The sequence below is a fragment of the Meles meles genome, chromosome 11, assembly GCF_922984935.1.
Source record: "Meles meles chromosome 11, mMelMel3.1 paternal haplotype, whole genome shotgun sequence".
NCBI lineage: Eukaryota > Metazoa > Chordata > Mammalia > Carnivora > Mustelidae > Meles > Meles meles.
Genome location: NC_060076.1, coordinates 89,166,339 through 89,181,548, shown reverse-complemented (window position 1 = coordinate 89,181,548; position 15,210 = coordinate 89,166,339). Strand labels below are relative to the sequence as shown.

General features: G+C 45.9%; 1 protein-coding gene across 2 annotated transcripts in view; it reads right to left on the bottom strand.

Moving 5' to 3' along the window:
- The window catches only part of DOCK8 (dedicator of cytokinesis 8), a 210,029-nt gene that overhangs the window by 32,791 nt on the left and 162,028 nt on the right, over positions 1-15,210 (bottom strand). For both annotated transcript variants that reach the window (XM_046021705.1, XM_046021706.1), the window contains 8 exons: positions 14,959-15,128; positions 10,779-10,924; positions 8,525-8,707; positions 8,021-8,153; positions 6,957-7,044; positions 2,906-3,002; positions 1,184-1,318; positions 15-167 (listed from right to left, as the gene is read on the bottom strand). In XM_046021705.1, coding sequence (XP_045877661.1) covers positions 15-167; positions 1,184-1,318; positions 2,906-3,002; positions 6,957-7,044; positions 8,021-8,153; positions 8,525-8,707; positions 10,779-10,924; positions 14,959-15,128 — 1,105 coding nt within the window. The remainder of the gene's footprint in view (positions 1-14; positions 168-1,183; positions 1,319-2,905; positions 3,003-6,956; positions 7,045-8,020; positions 8,154-8,524; positions 8,708-10,778; positions 10,925-14,958; positions 15,129-15,210) is intronic.

Sequence of the window (15,210 nt, the reverse complement as noted above, 5' to 3'; positions counted from 1 at the left end):
GTGGGAGCTCTTACACTGGTGGCTCCAAAGCTGAACCTCATGAGCAGGTAGAGGGTGGCACAGGCTTGGCTCCGGGTGACGTCCATGCTGCTGCTGCAGTGCTGTAAGACCCGCTGGCACAGGTCCGCACACTGTTCCACCTCCTCCTCAAACAGCAGATCCCCGAACTAGGAGAGACACAGAGGTCATGAGGCGGCCCTTGGCCCCTTCGTATTTTGTCTGGACTGGATGCCTGCTGAAATAGGCAATGTCTGTCGGGACAAGCAGAGAGGCCAGAAGAATTCATGCATTGCTCCATAAAGAAAATGAGCTCCTTGAGTCCGAAGAAGAATGCAAGCCACAGAGTCCACCTAAGATTTAATTACGAGCCACACAACTAAGATCAGGGCTGTGTAATTCACCGCAATGTTATCCAGGCTACATGTACCGGCAAAGTCACCTCTATACAGGAATGACCTACGTTTCCTGAGCCCTCGGGGAAAGGACTGGTGACTAAGAAAGAGAAAATCATCCTGAGAAGGGAGAGCAGAAGAATCCTACTTTCTAAATGTAACTGATCCCGGGGTTCCTGGCTGGCTCAGCTGGAAAAGCATGCTCCTCTTAATCTCGGGGTCATGAGTTTGAGCCCCTGCTGAGTGTAGAGATCACTTAAATAAATAAATAAACTTAAAGCAAAATGTAAAAGATCCCATTAAGCAGGTACCAACTGGGAGTTTTCCAATCCAGGGGGAGAAAGTAAACCACTTGATGTCAGGAAAATCTGTATTCTTCAGGCTGTGAAAAATTTACTTCTAAATCTTCTCTCATTTTACGACAAGACACTTTGGAAGACTTACTGATGGGCGTTCACGTTTAGGATGGTAATCTCACCCAGATGCGGTACTGGAAAGGGTGAAAGGTAAGGGTGTGAGGTTGCATTTTCTCTCCTGTCTCCAGTGAGTGGCCATGTCAAATGTCTATAGTTCTGTCCACAGTTTAAGTGGGAGACCCACTGTTGTTTTTCACGGTGACTTCTCAAAAAATCAGGGCATTCGCTTTATTCTTAGAGAGGCTTAAAACCTTTACCTTGATGTCACTTAATACCATGCTGTGTGGGTTTGGGGACACCTGAGAGGAGAATGTGTGAAACCAGGTGAGACTCTCAGCTCTTAATTAGGAATAAGAAAACAAGCATCCCGTTTACCTTGGCAATGAGAGCCCGGAGTGTCGCAAAGCAGTGAGTCAGGTAGGTGGTGCTCTGATCGCAGCTCAGAGAATTCACCAGCACCCTGAGAACACCTCCCAGCAGGCTGTCTTTACAGTCCAGAGCCGAGCTTGCCTGGGGGGAATGGAAGAACAGCATCACTGAATCCGTGTGCCATGCCAGGGAGCGGAGGGGTGAAGACACAAGTTGGCCCTCTTCTTCTTTTCTTTTTTTTAAAATACTTTATTTATTTACTTATTTGACAGAGAGAGATCACAAGTAGGCAGAGAGGCAGGCAGAGAGAGAGGAGGAAGCAGGCTCCCTGCTGAACAGAGAGCCCGATGTGGGGCTCGATCCCAGGACCCTGGGATTATGATCTGAGCTGAAGGCAGAGGCTTTAACCCACTGAGCCACCCAGGTGCCCCCAAGTTGGCCCTCTTGACAATTAGCACAGCGATACTGACATCCCACCTCTCTTAGTCTAAGATCTTCAGGGTTTGGCCACCATACCTCATCCATTACCATGACAGCTGAAGACCTATATCCAATGACTTCATTCTAAAACTCCCAAATGATTTGGGATTTATGCCCAGTTCCGGGCTGCTAAACTACGTTATGAGGCACACCTCCCCCCCCATCCCAGACAACAGCTCTTGGAATGTTCTTCCTTTATATAGAAGGCACAGCTTTCCTTGTGGGCTTCAAACACAACTGTGGGCTTCCCAGTACAGAAGAGGCTGCTTGATGGCAGCAGTGTTTCCAGATAGAACAGTGAGGCTAATCCCACTGAAGATAATGACAGATAAGTGCCATTTCTTTGGGGGGAAAAACATTACTGTGAGGACTGGTAAGTGTATAGCAATCAGAGCAGTGATGGATGGAGATATGATCAATATGGGACCAAGTGTTTTAAGATATCAGAGACACCACATACTTCTTGTCTTTCTGTTTCTGTAACAATTACTTTGATGTTAGACCACTTAAAAGTAGGATAACTAAGGTTTCCCGGGGCTTCAACAATATTTCTTTTTCTAGTTCCCAAAACCAGCACTGGATCGGCCCAAATACAAAATTTCTCACTGGAAACATGAAGGGACTCATTTCTCAGGTTCACCAACACCCCATTATCCCCTAGACTTCTTGGGAATTTTGGGAAACACTCACTTGGCAGGTAAAATTAGTCTGGGAAATGGTCTCACTGCAAAGTTCACAGTGGCACCATGCTTTCCTGCACTGGGGATGGCACATTCACGTACAAGTGACATTCCTTCCCCAATCGGGGTCCAAAGTAGACCTCATTCTTCAGACCTGGCACTTCTGCCACGTGGTCCAGCCATAATCTTAGTTCCCGTACGAGATGTCAACCTTAATTCAACTGGGCTTGTCCCATCAAAAACCAAAAACCAACCAACCAACCAACCGCCTTAGCTCTCATCCCTATTCTAGATCATCAGCTACAAGCCCCCATCTGTGTTATACGCTTGGCCCACACTTGGCATATTTAACCACAGGATCACCTTGTCCACACCCAAAGGAGCAGCGAGTCAAAGAAGCCAGAAGAATGTTGATTATCGCTGGAATTTGTAAGGTGAACAGTATCGTAAATGGTTAAAAAAAAAAAAGGCATTTGGGGATCACAGTTCTCTCCCAGTTTCCTTTAAAGAGTTCCTTATTAAATTCCAGTAAAACATGCCGAACAGATCAGGTGTGTGTTGTCCTCACCTGGATAATGTTCTCCTGCATATCCAGGATGATTAAGTTTGCTTCTGTAGCCAGATTGCCACTGATCAGCGCTTCTTGATCTAACTCTGCCTTTGTTCTAAGAAAGAAAGAAAGAAAAAAGAGGTCACATTAAAGAGCCTATCAAAGCCGGCTGAGTTCCAGTGATGGCAATCTGTGCACCAAGGCGTAAAGAAATATTCTGAATAGTCCATCGTGAAATGAAAACAGAGGCCACAGGGCACCAGAGAGTGCAGGGCGCTTTCTGAGATCAGTGCCTGGTGAAAACCATTTTCTAGGTTAAATCTCCAGGTTATCTGCAGCCCTACTACTACGAATAATGATAACAGTTAGAAAAATTGCAAAATGGGGAGAAAAGCAATTACTGGTGGCTCCTAGCCACAAGGTGAGCCAATCCCATGCTGTTGAAGCCTCAGGCCATTCCTGGGTTTCTTGCATGAGAACCAGCTCTAGATCTAGTCAAGAGAAGGCCAGAGGGAGTGGGGCAGGGTGTGATCTGAGCTCAGCAGACAGCAGCGGTGCTGGATGAGGAAAGCTGGTGCTTCTGAACTGGGGCAGGCAAGGGTAGGCTCTTAACGTCCCAAAGGCCACCTTGGGGGGTTGCTTGGTCAAGTGCGGACCTTTTGTTTTTTCCCCAGTGGGCAGCAAGATGGTACTCCTGCGGGACAGCAGGTTCATCCGGCATCCCGGTGGGTGTTACCACCCACAAAGGAATGGTAGGGAAGGGGAAACTGCCAGGCGCTTCTTCTCCATGAGGTTTCCCTCTTGAGGAACCAGAACATTTCAGACACTATTCAATGATTCCTATAAAATCTAAATGATGCTGGACAGGGATATCTTGTAACATCTAAATTTAGTGGCCAGAAAAGGGAAGTGTGAAGAAGTCATTTCCCTAAGATGCCCCTGAGGCTAAAATGTCACCCCAGGGGTTGGGGCGTCAGGATGTGAGTCCACAAGTCTTGGGCCAGGACCAGCACCAGCACCTCGTTGTTCCTGAGTCCCCTTCACCCAACCGTGGGAGTCTGCCGCTGCTTATTCCCTGCTGAGGGCTCAGAATAAAGATTTCCTCGTGTTTTAAATGTGTTCAAGCCAGGGCGCCTTGGGGGCTCGGTTGGTTGAGCGTCTGCCTTCGGCTCAGGGCATGATCTCGGGGTCCTGGGATCGAGTCCCGCATCGGGCTCCCTGCTTGGTGGGGAGCCTGCTTCTCCCTCTCCGCCTGCTTGTGCTCTCTCTCTGACAAGTAAACAAATAACATCTTTAAAATTTTTAAGCTTAGGACAGGCTCTTGGGTCCCAAGGGGCTCTACGTTGTTTTTCATTCTGCAAGTGATAATATTTGCATAAGAAAAGAGAAATATAGAAGCTATTTTTAAAAAATGTATTGGTAGATTTAGGTTTTAGGCAGGGCTATGCGACAGAAATGTAATGAAGTAAACAAATGTCATTCTCCATTTTGCCGTAGCCACACTAAAGAAAGCAAAAAGACAGATGAAAGTAACAGAAAATATTTTTTTGACCCAACACAGAAAAAGAATTGTCCATGTGTAATCACTATGAAAATTACTAATTAGACCTTTTCCATTTCTTCACTGGTGCTAAATTATCAAAATCTGGCCTGTATGTTTTACTTGTAGCACGAATGAGGATACTCTATGGGACAAAGAGGACCTAGATCTGGTTTTCATTTTTGTTGTCAAAGTTTTTCAATTGTGGGAAAATACACATAACATAAAATTTCCCACCTGAACCATTTTTAAGTGTACAGTTCAGTGGTATTAAGCACATTTGTATTTTCTTGCAACTCTCATTGCCACTTATCCAGTTTTTAGAAAGCCTACCACCCAGTCCTTTAAGACGCTGGTTCTAAAATTGGACTGGACAGCAGAATCGCCTAGAGAGTTTCACCGAACACTGACTTCTGGGTTCTACTGTGGGAGGTTCTAAATTCATTGTTCTGAGGCCATCTGGACCCAGGCAGCTTTAAAATCTCTCCTGGTGAGTCTAACCTATAGCCATGTTGAAAATGACTGCTCTAAAAGAAACAGATCCAAAATAATTGAAAAGTGATCTGAAAGAAAAAGGTAAAAGACCCCGCTGTTATAATTACAAAAAGTTTTTCAAATAGCTAACTCTCACTATGGTTTCTCTCGAAAAAGAAAGAAAACAAAAACAAAAAACAAACAAACAAAAAAAAAACCCACATCAACCCCGACTGGGGAGTGCTGGGAGGTCCGGCACGGAAAGGCTCAGTGTGGTGTTATTTCTGCAAGCAAAAGGGAAAGGTTTCCCCAAACCTCAGTTTAGGCAGCCCGGGTCAAATGTGCCTTGTTAGACACCTCTCCTACTCTCAGACAGTAAACAGCCCAACCCCTAAGTGGTTCTGTAGCACAGAACTCCACACGCATTTCTTTCATTTTGTTTTTGGGGGAAGTGAGAGGGGATGCATGACCTGAACTAGAACGTGTAGATTCTCAGAACCGAACATCTTAAAAATCAGTTGAGGCAACGAGGCCCCTATCTTCCCCCAAAAAACAAAAACGAGAGAAATGCACGTGGAGTTCTGTGCGCCAACAATAAAATACCCACAGCAAATGGATATTAATAACCAGAGCGACAACGGGGCCTTCTCGGCAACGTCTGTGATAGACACGTGTTTATCTCCTTCACATTTTAGAATAAACTTGACTCTTCAAAGTCCCAGAAGCGGACTAGAATTATCCATTCTTGCGATGACAACCAAGACAGTAACTGTATTTACTGACGAAACAGCACTGTTATTCAAGTCAAGCCCCAACCCCACACCCTGTGATGGGGGCTTCGTACCCCGTGGAGATGTGCTACCTAACCTTTGTGTGTCGAGTGTGTGGGGTGGGGCCTTGAACCATGTGATGGTCTGCTCAGTGGACCCTGAGATTCACTCGACTACCTGCTGCGAAGAGGAACAGCACACGTGACCTCTCGTCGACATGCGTAGTGGCATGTCCTTATACATTCAAATTCTTACACGTTTGTCGCAGACATTGCAATCCAAGCAGCAGGATTTCTTTCATTTTTTATATTTTCGGCTGATAATAGCATACATTATCTTATGTATATGTTATATATAGTGTATGCGTGTGTATAGAGAGAGAACCATACACACACCCATTGTAGGAGATAACAGCAAAGTATAAAGAAGGAAACATCGATAACCTTAACGTCCAAAGAGAAGGACCCAAGGAAAACCGCTGTTCATATTTTGGCAAATTTCCTGCCAGTCTTAAAGTGTATTTACCCTGAGCAGCTGGAGATTTAAGATTCTATTCCAAAATCAAGTGTCTGTCCTATTCTTCCAACCCACATCATAAGCATGTCCCCATGTCATGCAATTTTAATACCAACCTAATAGTTCCCTACAGAGTTCCCTATTCTCGAGCATTTAGAATGTTTCCATTTTTTTAAAGCTTTTTTTTTTTTTAAAGATTTATTTATTTATTTATTTGACAGCGAGAGAGAGAGATCACAAGTAGGCAGAGAGGCAGGCAGAGAGAAAGAGAGAGAGGGAAGCAGGCCCCTGCCGAGCAGAGAACCCGATGCGGGACTTGATCCCAGGACCCTGAGATCATGACCTGAGCCGAAGGCAGCGGCTTAACCCACTGAGCCACCCAGGTGCCCAAATGTTTCCATTTTTAAAATATTGAGTGATACTGATGTAAATATGTGTGACTACACATTTTGCACGCTATGAATTTGAACTATGTGGTCTCGGGTCCCCTGTCCTGTCCCCTCCAGCAGCTCCGGTCAGGCTATCTGAGATTGCTAAACACTCATTTTCTGTAACTGCTTAGCAGGGCGGTCAAGTTTTCAGAGCTGTGAATCATAGCTCCTTATACCTTCGATCTTCCTGGGTGCCCGGACAAAGCGAATTTACCCAGGTTAACGATGTTTCCTTTCCTTACCCTTGGAAGGATCCAGTTGTTTCGGTAATATAAGTAGCCTGGGAAAAGGGTTTTAGATTTTAGGTAAAAGTAGCACAAAGCTGCTGAGTGACGCACTTATCTTGTTTCTCATTAGCCTGCCGCCAATGTGTCTGCTCCTTCCTCCATCTCAAATTTTCATTGAGGCCTGGAAATCGGTCATTCCCTAGGAGTTAAGAAATGCACGAGAGGAATGTGATTAGCATGAAACCCTCCAAGATAACCAGAAGTTCCATAACCCGCTCGGTGGAGAGGACTCAGCACCGTGCCTCCGGCTAATTAGAGCCCGTGCTAGACGCTGGGTGGGGGGCAGTGGCGGCGAGGCAGGGAGACAGGGCTGCCCGGGACCCAGCCGCCTGCGCTTTGATGGACAGCCTACCGTTTTAGCACCCTTGCCTTTCTGGAGCAGGGGTGAGCACATGTGCCCTGAACAGAGAGTCCCAGTGAAACTGGGGTTCTCAGTGAATTACTGAAGAGGAGACTGTGGGTGTTCAGTGAGGGTGCCCCCTCCCCACCACTGCAAGAGCTGAGCTTCTCCCAAGTTCCTGGCCACTGTGTCCCATTGCATGGAACGAGCTGTCACCCTGTGTAACTTGGAGCATGGTGACTAAGACGAAGCATGCCTGAGCACCTCTCTCTACCACACAGCAGCGAGTTCAGCCTTTATGAGATCATTCCTGGTGGGCCTGGAACACTCGGAAACCCCTGTGGCTGGGGCGGGGCGGGGGGGATCGGTTGTGTTCTAGAAATGCCCTGAATGATCTGGGGGGATGATTTTGGAATCAGTGTTATCCAGTGTCTTGACCATGTTCCACAAAGATGAGCCAAATGCCCCGGGAGAGGCTTTGACCTTGAGGGCGACCACATTCCATCTATCCTGTGACTCATGTCCTTGGATGTGATCTGTACCAAGGACAAGTCTTAAATAGAAGATGCATTTGGGAACATTTCTGGGGTTCCTGTGACCTCAGGATAGCAGCCTTCCTTTGCAAGCACACAGCAGGCACAGAATCCGGCTTGCCTTCATTACCCCTGACATCTTAGGAAAGCGAGGGTAGGTCTACTCGCGTTTAAGGACGCTTCTCTTGACCAAGGGTGTAAAACCCGCTGATGGGAAGCAGGGAAGGGCAAGGCCAACGTACCGGGAGCCCGGCAGCGCCGCATCATCTCCCCGCGGGCCCCTTCCCCGCGGAGCAAAGCCTCTTCCAGCCTGGCCTTGACGTCCCTTGACTTCTGCAGGACTTGGGTACTGACTTTGTCAGAACTCTGCTTTCCCTGGACAGGACAGAGGCAGAATGATGTTCAGTGTGGCGAGATCTCTGCCCGTGGGGAGAATCCTCAAAACACAAATACTCTGCGGTGAACGGCTGTCAGTTTGGACACGTGCCCCCAAAGAGAGGCTGCTCAGGGGGTCCCACGGCTCAAATTCTGCAAATGAGAATGGGGTTCTCTCTGCAGAAGGCAGACATCCTTCCCCTGAGAAATGGCCATACCTAGATTGCAAAGAGGTTATGGGTTTTAGTACAGAAGTGAGACCAACAGATGATGCCCCCATTGTCCCCCAAACCAAGGGGAACCGTAGTAACGACATTGACCTGAACTTGGGAGCTAAGAGCTGCTGTAAGGATGAGCCATCTCACGCTCACCTTGTACTCGAAACACGAGACGCAGATGAAAAGGAGATCCAGGAGCCTGTTTAGCTGCATGGACGGCAGGTCGGCGATCCACTTCCTGATGAGGCTCTGGTCGGCGTTCTTCATGATCCAGAGGAAACAGATCATGAGGTTGCGGGTCGTGTCGGCATTCAGCATGTTGTACTGCTTGTAGGGCTGCGGGGAGGCAGAGGGCGAGATGGATGCAGGGGAAGGAGTAGAGTGACGGGAAGCCCAAAAGCTTCGGGGATGCTACGCTCTTAGAACACAGGCACTGCCCTTTGCTCCTGGCTGGGGTACTGTTTCTAGGAACCCGTCCTTTCGTGGGCTATGAAGCTGCATTCCCTGAGCTGAGGGGCTCGGCAGTGTCTGAGCCAGGCTTTCGGGCACATCCCGTGGGCTCCGTCCCTCTCCGGAGCAGCATGGTCTGGTGGTCTGTGCTGCCTTGACCAGCCACCCCCCCCCCCCAGTCTCAATGATACAAAGGAGGCTTCCAAACTGCTAAGATTTCAAGTATTTCTCCTTCCAGCTGGACACCGGAGGGCTGAACTTAGGGAAGAGAGCAAGACTAGCCAGGATCCAGAAACCTCCTAACTGTGCAGGAATTAACTTCTTTGTCAGAGTCCGGAGGATAATACGAGGGTCACGAAGTGCTCAGCAAAGGAATCAAATCCCTAATTTGGTGTAGTCCTCGGTGCTGGGACTTCTGGGACAATTTATGTCAAATAGCTCAGGCTATTTGTGTGAAGACCCCGGTCCCAAGGGTTCGATTTCGAGTCCCGAGCACGCTTTCCTTACTCATCCAATCACGACAAAGACAAGTGTACCGCATCCTTGGTTCACAAGGCAGCGTACTAACACCCAGTGGAATGTGAAACCCCGTTTGTGGGTATGTGCGAGAAATGTTGGTTTGGGATGCGGATGGTAGAGCTTCTGAAATTAGCTGAGTTTCCCTGAGTATGGTGACAAGAAGCTATGAAAACCTTAGTGATAGGGGCGCCTGAGTGGCTCAGTGGGTTAAAGCCTCTGTCTTTGGCTCAGGTCATGATCCCGGGGTCCTGGAATTGAGCCCCACATCGGGCTCTCTGCTTGGCGGGAAGCCTGCTTGGCCTCTCTCTCTGCCTGCCTCTCTGCCTACTTGTGATCTCTGTCAAATAAATAAAATCTTAAAAAAAAAAAAAAGGACAGAAAACTTTAGTGATAACTTCCCAGGGAAGATCTTCTAGCTGTGAACTCTGGGCATCTGAGGATGTCCCCTTCAAGCCAAATAACGATGTAAAAGGCACCGACTGCCTTGGGCAGCTAACTTGGGTAAGACGCACATAACTAAGGTGAAGGAGGTCATAAAACACAGCATTTCTCCAACGGCAGGATGATGAGGGAGGTCAACTCTCAAATGTCTTTTCTCTTTCTTACATCCCTGCCTTCCAGCCCTCCTGGGGGTGTCCTGGTGGGGGTCAGGGGCTTGCTAAGTGCTGGAGGGAAGAGAGGAAAGCCATCCAGCTGAGAAGCTACTGAGGTCTAGATGCTGCCTTCCCAGGAGAGAACCGAGGGAGTTCTCTGTGGATGTACACCCCATGCTGAGACGCAAAGTTAAATTAAGCTGGATGATGAGGCACCATCACCGTCTCCCAAAGGGAGTCAAGGCTCCCCGAGGAACAGAGTTGCCACCTCAAGGGAATCAGACCCTGTGTTCCTGGAGATGGTGCTCTTTAAGCCCAGAGTCTGTGCAAAAGCCCAGAGTTACCCAACTCTGTTTGGGCTCCCTGGGGACCCAGAAACACTGAAGTCTTTTGCCAAAGCAGCACTCACCCCCCCAAGCAATGGCCCCCTTCAATCATTTTTTTGAAGGCAAACACAGTGTAAATGATTAACACAGAATAAATACCGCTTAGCCTCCCACCCGAGGGAGGCTTGGTTTGATCATCTTCTTTGTGCTGACCCCAGATAGCCCAAGTTTGCCTCTTTCTGGTGTCTGAACCTTGAACTCAGGCACCGTTGAGACTGCCTGGATTTGACTCGTGGACCTACTGCCATATCCGGGACCGCCTGGGACTCCGCTGCCTCGTCTGAGCCACTTCACTTCTCAGCCCCAGGCTCCACGCTGATGCCTTTCAGGACTGACCAAAGAGGCAGGAATCTCGCAGCATGCTTGACTCTGGGCTCCAGTAAGTAAATGTAAGAACAAGCCCATCGGAAGATGGGACACAGGACAAAAAATAAACCAGAGAAAGGTGCACCAACGTACCAAGGAAGAAAGTATGGTTCCACTTGTCTTCGAATTAAAATTGTTTCCGGCGATGGCCAGCGCCACGTTCTGGTTAATTGCACTGGTTCCTTCCTGGTCTTCATCAGAGCCATTGGCACGACTTTTCCCACTACGGGCATCTGCAGCTGTAATGAAAACATCATTGGCCTTACCATACGATCCAACAATTGTGCTTCTGGGTATTTAGGCAAGGAGCTGGAAATTTATGCCCACATAAAAATCTGCACATTTCTAACGGCCAAAACATGGAAGCAAGCAAGCTATCCTTCAGTAGATGAATGGATAAACAAACCGTAGTACGTTCACACAAAGGAATATTATTCAGCCCTAGAAAGAAATGAGCTATCAAGCCGTGAAAAGGCTTAGAGGAAGCTTCAGTGACTGCCAGGGGATGGGGGAGAGAGGAATGACTGGGGAGAGCACATAGGAATTTTAGGGTAGAGAAACGAGTCTGGTTGATATCATAATCATGGATACATATCATTATATATTTGTCCAAACCCACAGAATTTACAACCCCAAGAGTGAACCCTAATGTAATTATGGACTTTGGGTAATTATGATGTATTTCTGTAGGTTCATCAATGGTAACCTATGTACCCCTCTGGCGGGGGGGAGGCTGACAACAGGGAAGGCTGTGTATACAGAGGGCTGGGGGGCGGGGGCATACAGGAAGTCTCGATACTTTCTGTTCAATTTTGCTATGAAGCTAAAGTTGTTCTTTAAAAGTCTTAAAAAAATCTTTGCTCATGTGAAGCCAAGTTCAGTATTTCCCTATGTCTCCTACCCAGTGCCCATGGAGGGACTGAACTTATTAGTCACTAAACTCTGCACAGTAATTTAAAACCTGATGTCAAGTGGGGCGCCTGAGTGACTCAGTTGATTAAGCGTCTGACCCTTGATTTCAGCTCGGATCATGATCTCAGGGTTGTGAGACTGAGCCGCTCATCAGGCTCCTTGCTAAGTGGGGAGTCTGCTTGAGATTCTCTCTCTCCCTCTCCTTCTGCCCCTCCCTCCGACACACACACTCTTTTTCTCTCTAAAATAAGTAAATAAATCTTAAAAAAAAAAGCACCCAAAACCCTGTTATTTAGCAGTACTGCTAAATTGCTACCATCCCCAGGAAAAAGCAGGCAGGTTAATAAAAGAGACAAAATGCTCAGCAAAAGATTCAGCTAGAAATTAATTTTTCTTTTTTTTTAATATTTTATTTATTTGACAGAGAGAAATCACAAGTAGGCAGAGAGGCAGGCAGAGAGTGAGGAGGAAGCAGGCTCCATGCGACAGAGAGCCCGATGCGGGGCTTGATCCCAGGACCCTGGGATCATGACCTGAGCCGAAGGCAGAGGCTTTAACCCACTGAGCCACCCAGGCCCCCCTAGAAATTAATTTTTCAAACTAAAAGTAAAAATTTTCAAAGATTTCATAACACTTTCCTGTAATATATTTATTTTATAATTTTTTTCTGAGTTTTTATTTAAATTTCAGTTAGTGTAATATTAGTTTCAGGTGTGTAATATAACATTTTTTTATTCTATTCATATGTTTTAAATAATGACCAAATAGAAAGGAACCCATAATTATAGAACTAATCTGTTCTTTATAAAATAACAAGCTAATGTCACAAATTCGGCAATAATGTATTAAATTTCAAATGTTTGAAATGTTAATTTATTATCTCTATATAATATAGATATACCTATGTTTATATGTAGGTCTAGATGTGTGTGAACAAAAAAAGGACCCAACACTTAAAAGGCTGGTTTTTGACTACCAATCACACACAAAAGTTTTTGCTTAAGCAATTCTTAGAAAAGTGTATTAAAACACTTGCAACTCATTGATTCATTAAAAACTCATATTTTGTTATGTTTGTCAATATTGTAAGTATTTGGATCTTCGATTTTTCAGGAAAATTAGATTGCAAACAGTATATCCTTCTGCTAAAATTCTGAAAACAGAACTCAAATATTTTTAGAACTCAGTGTTTTAAAGTAATAGTTTATCATTTGGGTTTAAAGGCAGCCAAGTTCTTAAACAAATGGTAAAATGAATAGCCTGTGGCCTTTATGTAAGATCTGCTAACATTATCAGATTTGAGGATGCATTCTTACTTCCCCTTAATACCCACAGGGTCATGGTTATAAAGACAGGGAGAAGGACATAAACATTTGCCACATAAAACGCTTCCATAGCGTTTTATGGTCTCTCGTTTCATACTTATCACAACCCTAAGATATAGACATTGTTACCACATTTTTACAGTTGAGGAAAGGCGAGGGAAGGCATTGAAAGGCTGAGGAATTTTTCAAAGGTCACATGTAGCAATAAATGGGCTAGAGTTTGAATTCAGCTGTATCTTTTAAAAAAACTATATCCTTCTTAGTTTATCAATCTACAGATTCCATATGTAATAGATATGCTGTATTAGCTCTAATAATAGAATACTTTCACTGTTGTCCCACGTGTCAGCTACATCATGACTATAAAGGTCAAAGCCATACATCAAGAAACGTCTGAGATTTAAAAGCTCAGGGCCAAGCACTGAAAAGCTCTGATCCAAAGTGTCTGATTTGGAAAATTCTCATCAACATGGACACACAGGAGAATGTGTACTAAAGCAGTTTCCTGCTTTGGGAACAAATGAGTCATGGGTCTTTAAATGGAACTTTCTAGAAACTTTCAGCAAAATTCTGGAAATGGTCTGTAGGTCACCGGCTATGCTCTGAATTATATCCTTAAATCTTGACGATACCTCTGGGCTCAGTCTGGACTCCAGTCAGGCACTATCAGAGAATGTTCACCCGAGGGGTCAAGCTTGCTTTCATACATCCCTTGCTCATTTCTGATTCGTCTTTCTTCCCTAACCCACACTGTAATATGTAAATAAACTCAGGAGGTACACAAACTCCTTTAAGACAATTTATCAGGGGCACCTGGGTGGCTCAGTGGGTTAAAGCCTCTACTTTCAGCTCAGGTCATGATCCCAGAGTCCTGGGATCAAGCATCGGGCTCTCAGCTCATTGGGGAGCCTGTTTCCCATCCCCCTCTCTCTGCCTGCCTCTCTGCCTGCTTGTGATCTCTGTCCGTCAAATAAATAAATAAAATCTTAAAAAAAAAAAAAAGACAATTTATCCTTTCCTCTTGCTGAAAAATGAGAGATACTGACTTCCAACTCCAGAATCAGCCTCTTAGGGCCAAAGGCAAAATTCCTCTGCCATGGCAGAATTTCCTAATATGGAAGACACCATGATAACCATGATTTTTTTTTTTTTTTCAAGACAGAGCTGGGGAAGGCAGAGGAGGAGAAAGAGAGAATCTCAAGCAGGCTCCACACTCAGCACAGAGCCCGATGTGGGGCTCAATTTCCTGACCCCGAGATTGTGACCTGACCTGAGCCAAAATCAGGAGTTGGACACTTAAACAACTGAACCTCCCAGGTGCCCTGACAGCATGATATGGAACAATCGTTTAAGGACGCTTGAGTTTGCTTCTTTCCTAAGCCATTCTTAAAAGACCAGGAACACCTTATTTCCATGCCTTAGAGTGGTGATCTCCCAAGGGAATAATTCTGTTAGTATTTCGTCCTCTGTGATGGATGGTCTATAAAGTTCATCATATACCGGCAGATGGATGAATGAGTGAAAAAATGATTTCTAAATGAAAACCTGTAAGAGACTCTTAATCATAGGAAACAAACTGAGGGTCGCTGGAGGGGAGGGGGGTGGGGGGATGAGGTCACTGGGGGATGGACATTAAGGAGGGCACATGATGCAATGAGCACTGGGTGTTATTATATAACACTGATGAATCACAGACCTGTACCTCTGAAACCAGTAATACATTATCTGTTAATTAACTGAATTTAAATTTTAAAAATGTTTAAAAGAAACACCACACATGACTATGGTCCTTTACAAAATAAACAAACAGAATACTTATTGGAACCAAAAAAAGAAAGAAAAGAAAACCCAGACCCCCCCCAAACCCCCAAAACTTACTGGGACTTATGTGAAAAAGTTCTGAGAGCACCGGTGTGGAAAACTGCTTCACAAACACAAACACATCAGCACTAGAACTAAGAGCGGAAACTTCATTCCCGTGGGCACTTGGCAGGGCCCCTTCATTCAATCCCTGAAGGACATGGAGGCATTATTACCTGTAAAGTCATAGAGTTGCGGCAAAGCATCCAAAATGATGCCAACCAAAGGCAGGTAGAGGGCAGCGATTTTGACCTTCACTTCCGGTTTGACGCAGCGCAGGTCCAGGTCGTGAGAGCTCAGAAGGCTGTGGATGGCACTGACCGCTTTCCTTTGCACTTTGCTGATCCTGACACAACACAGAAAGCTAGAGGTTATGGTGAAAGGTTGGCCAAAACGCTCTTCAGCAACAAGAAGGGATCAGAACGCTC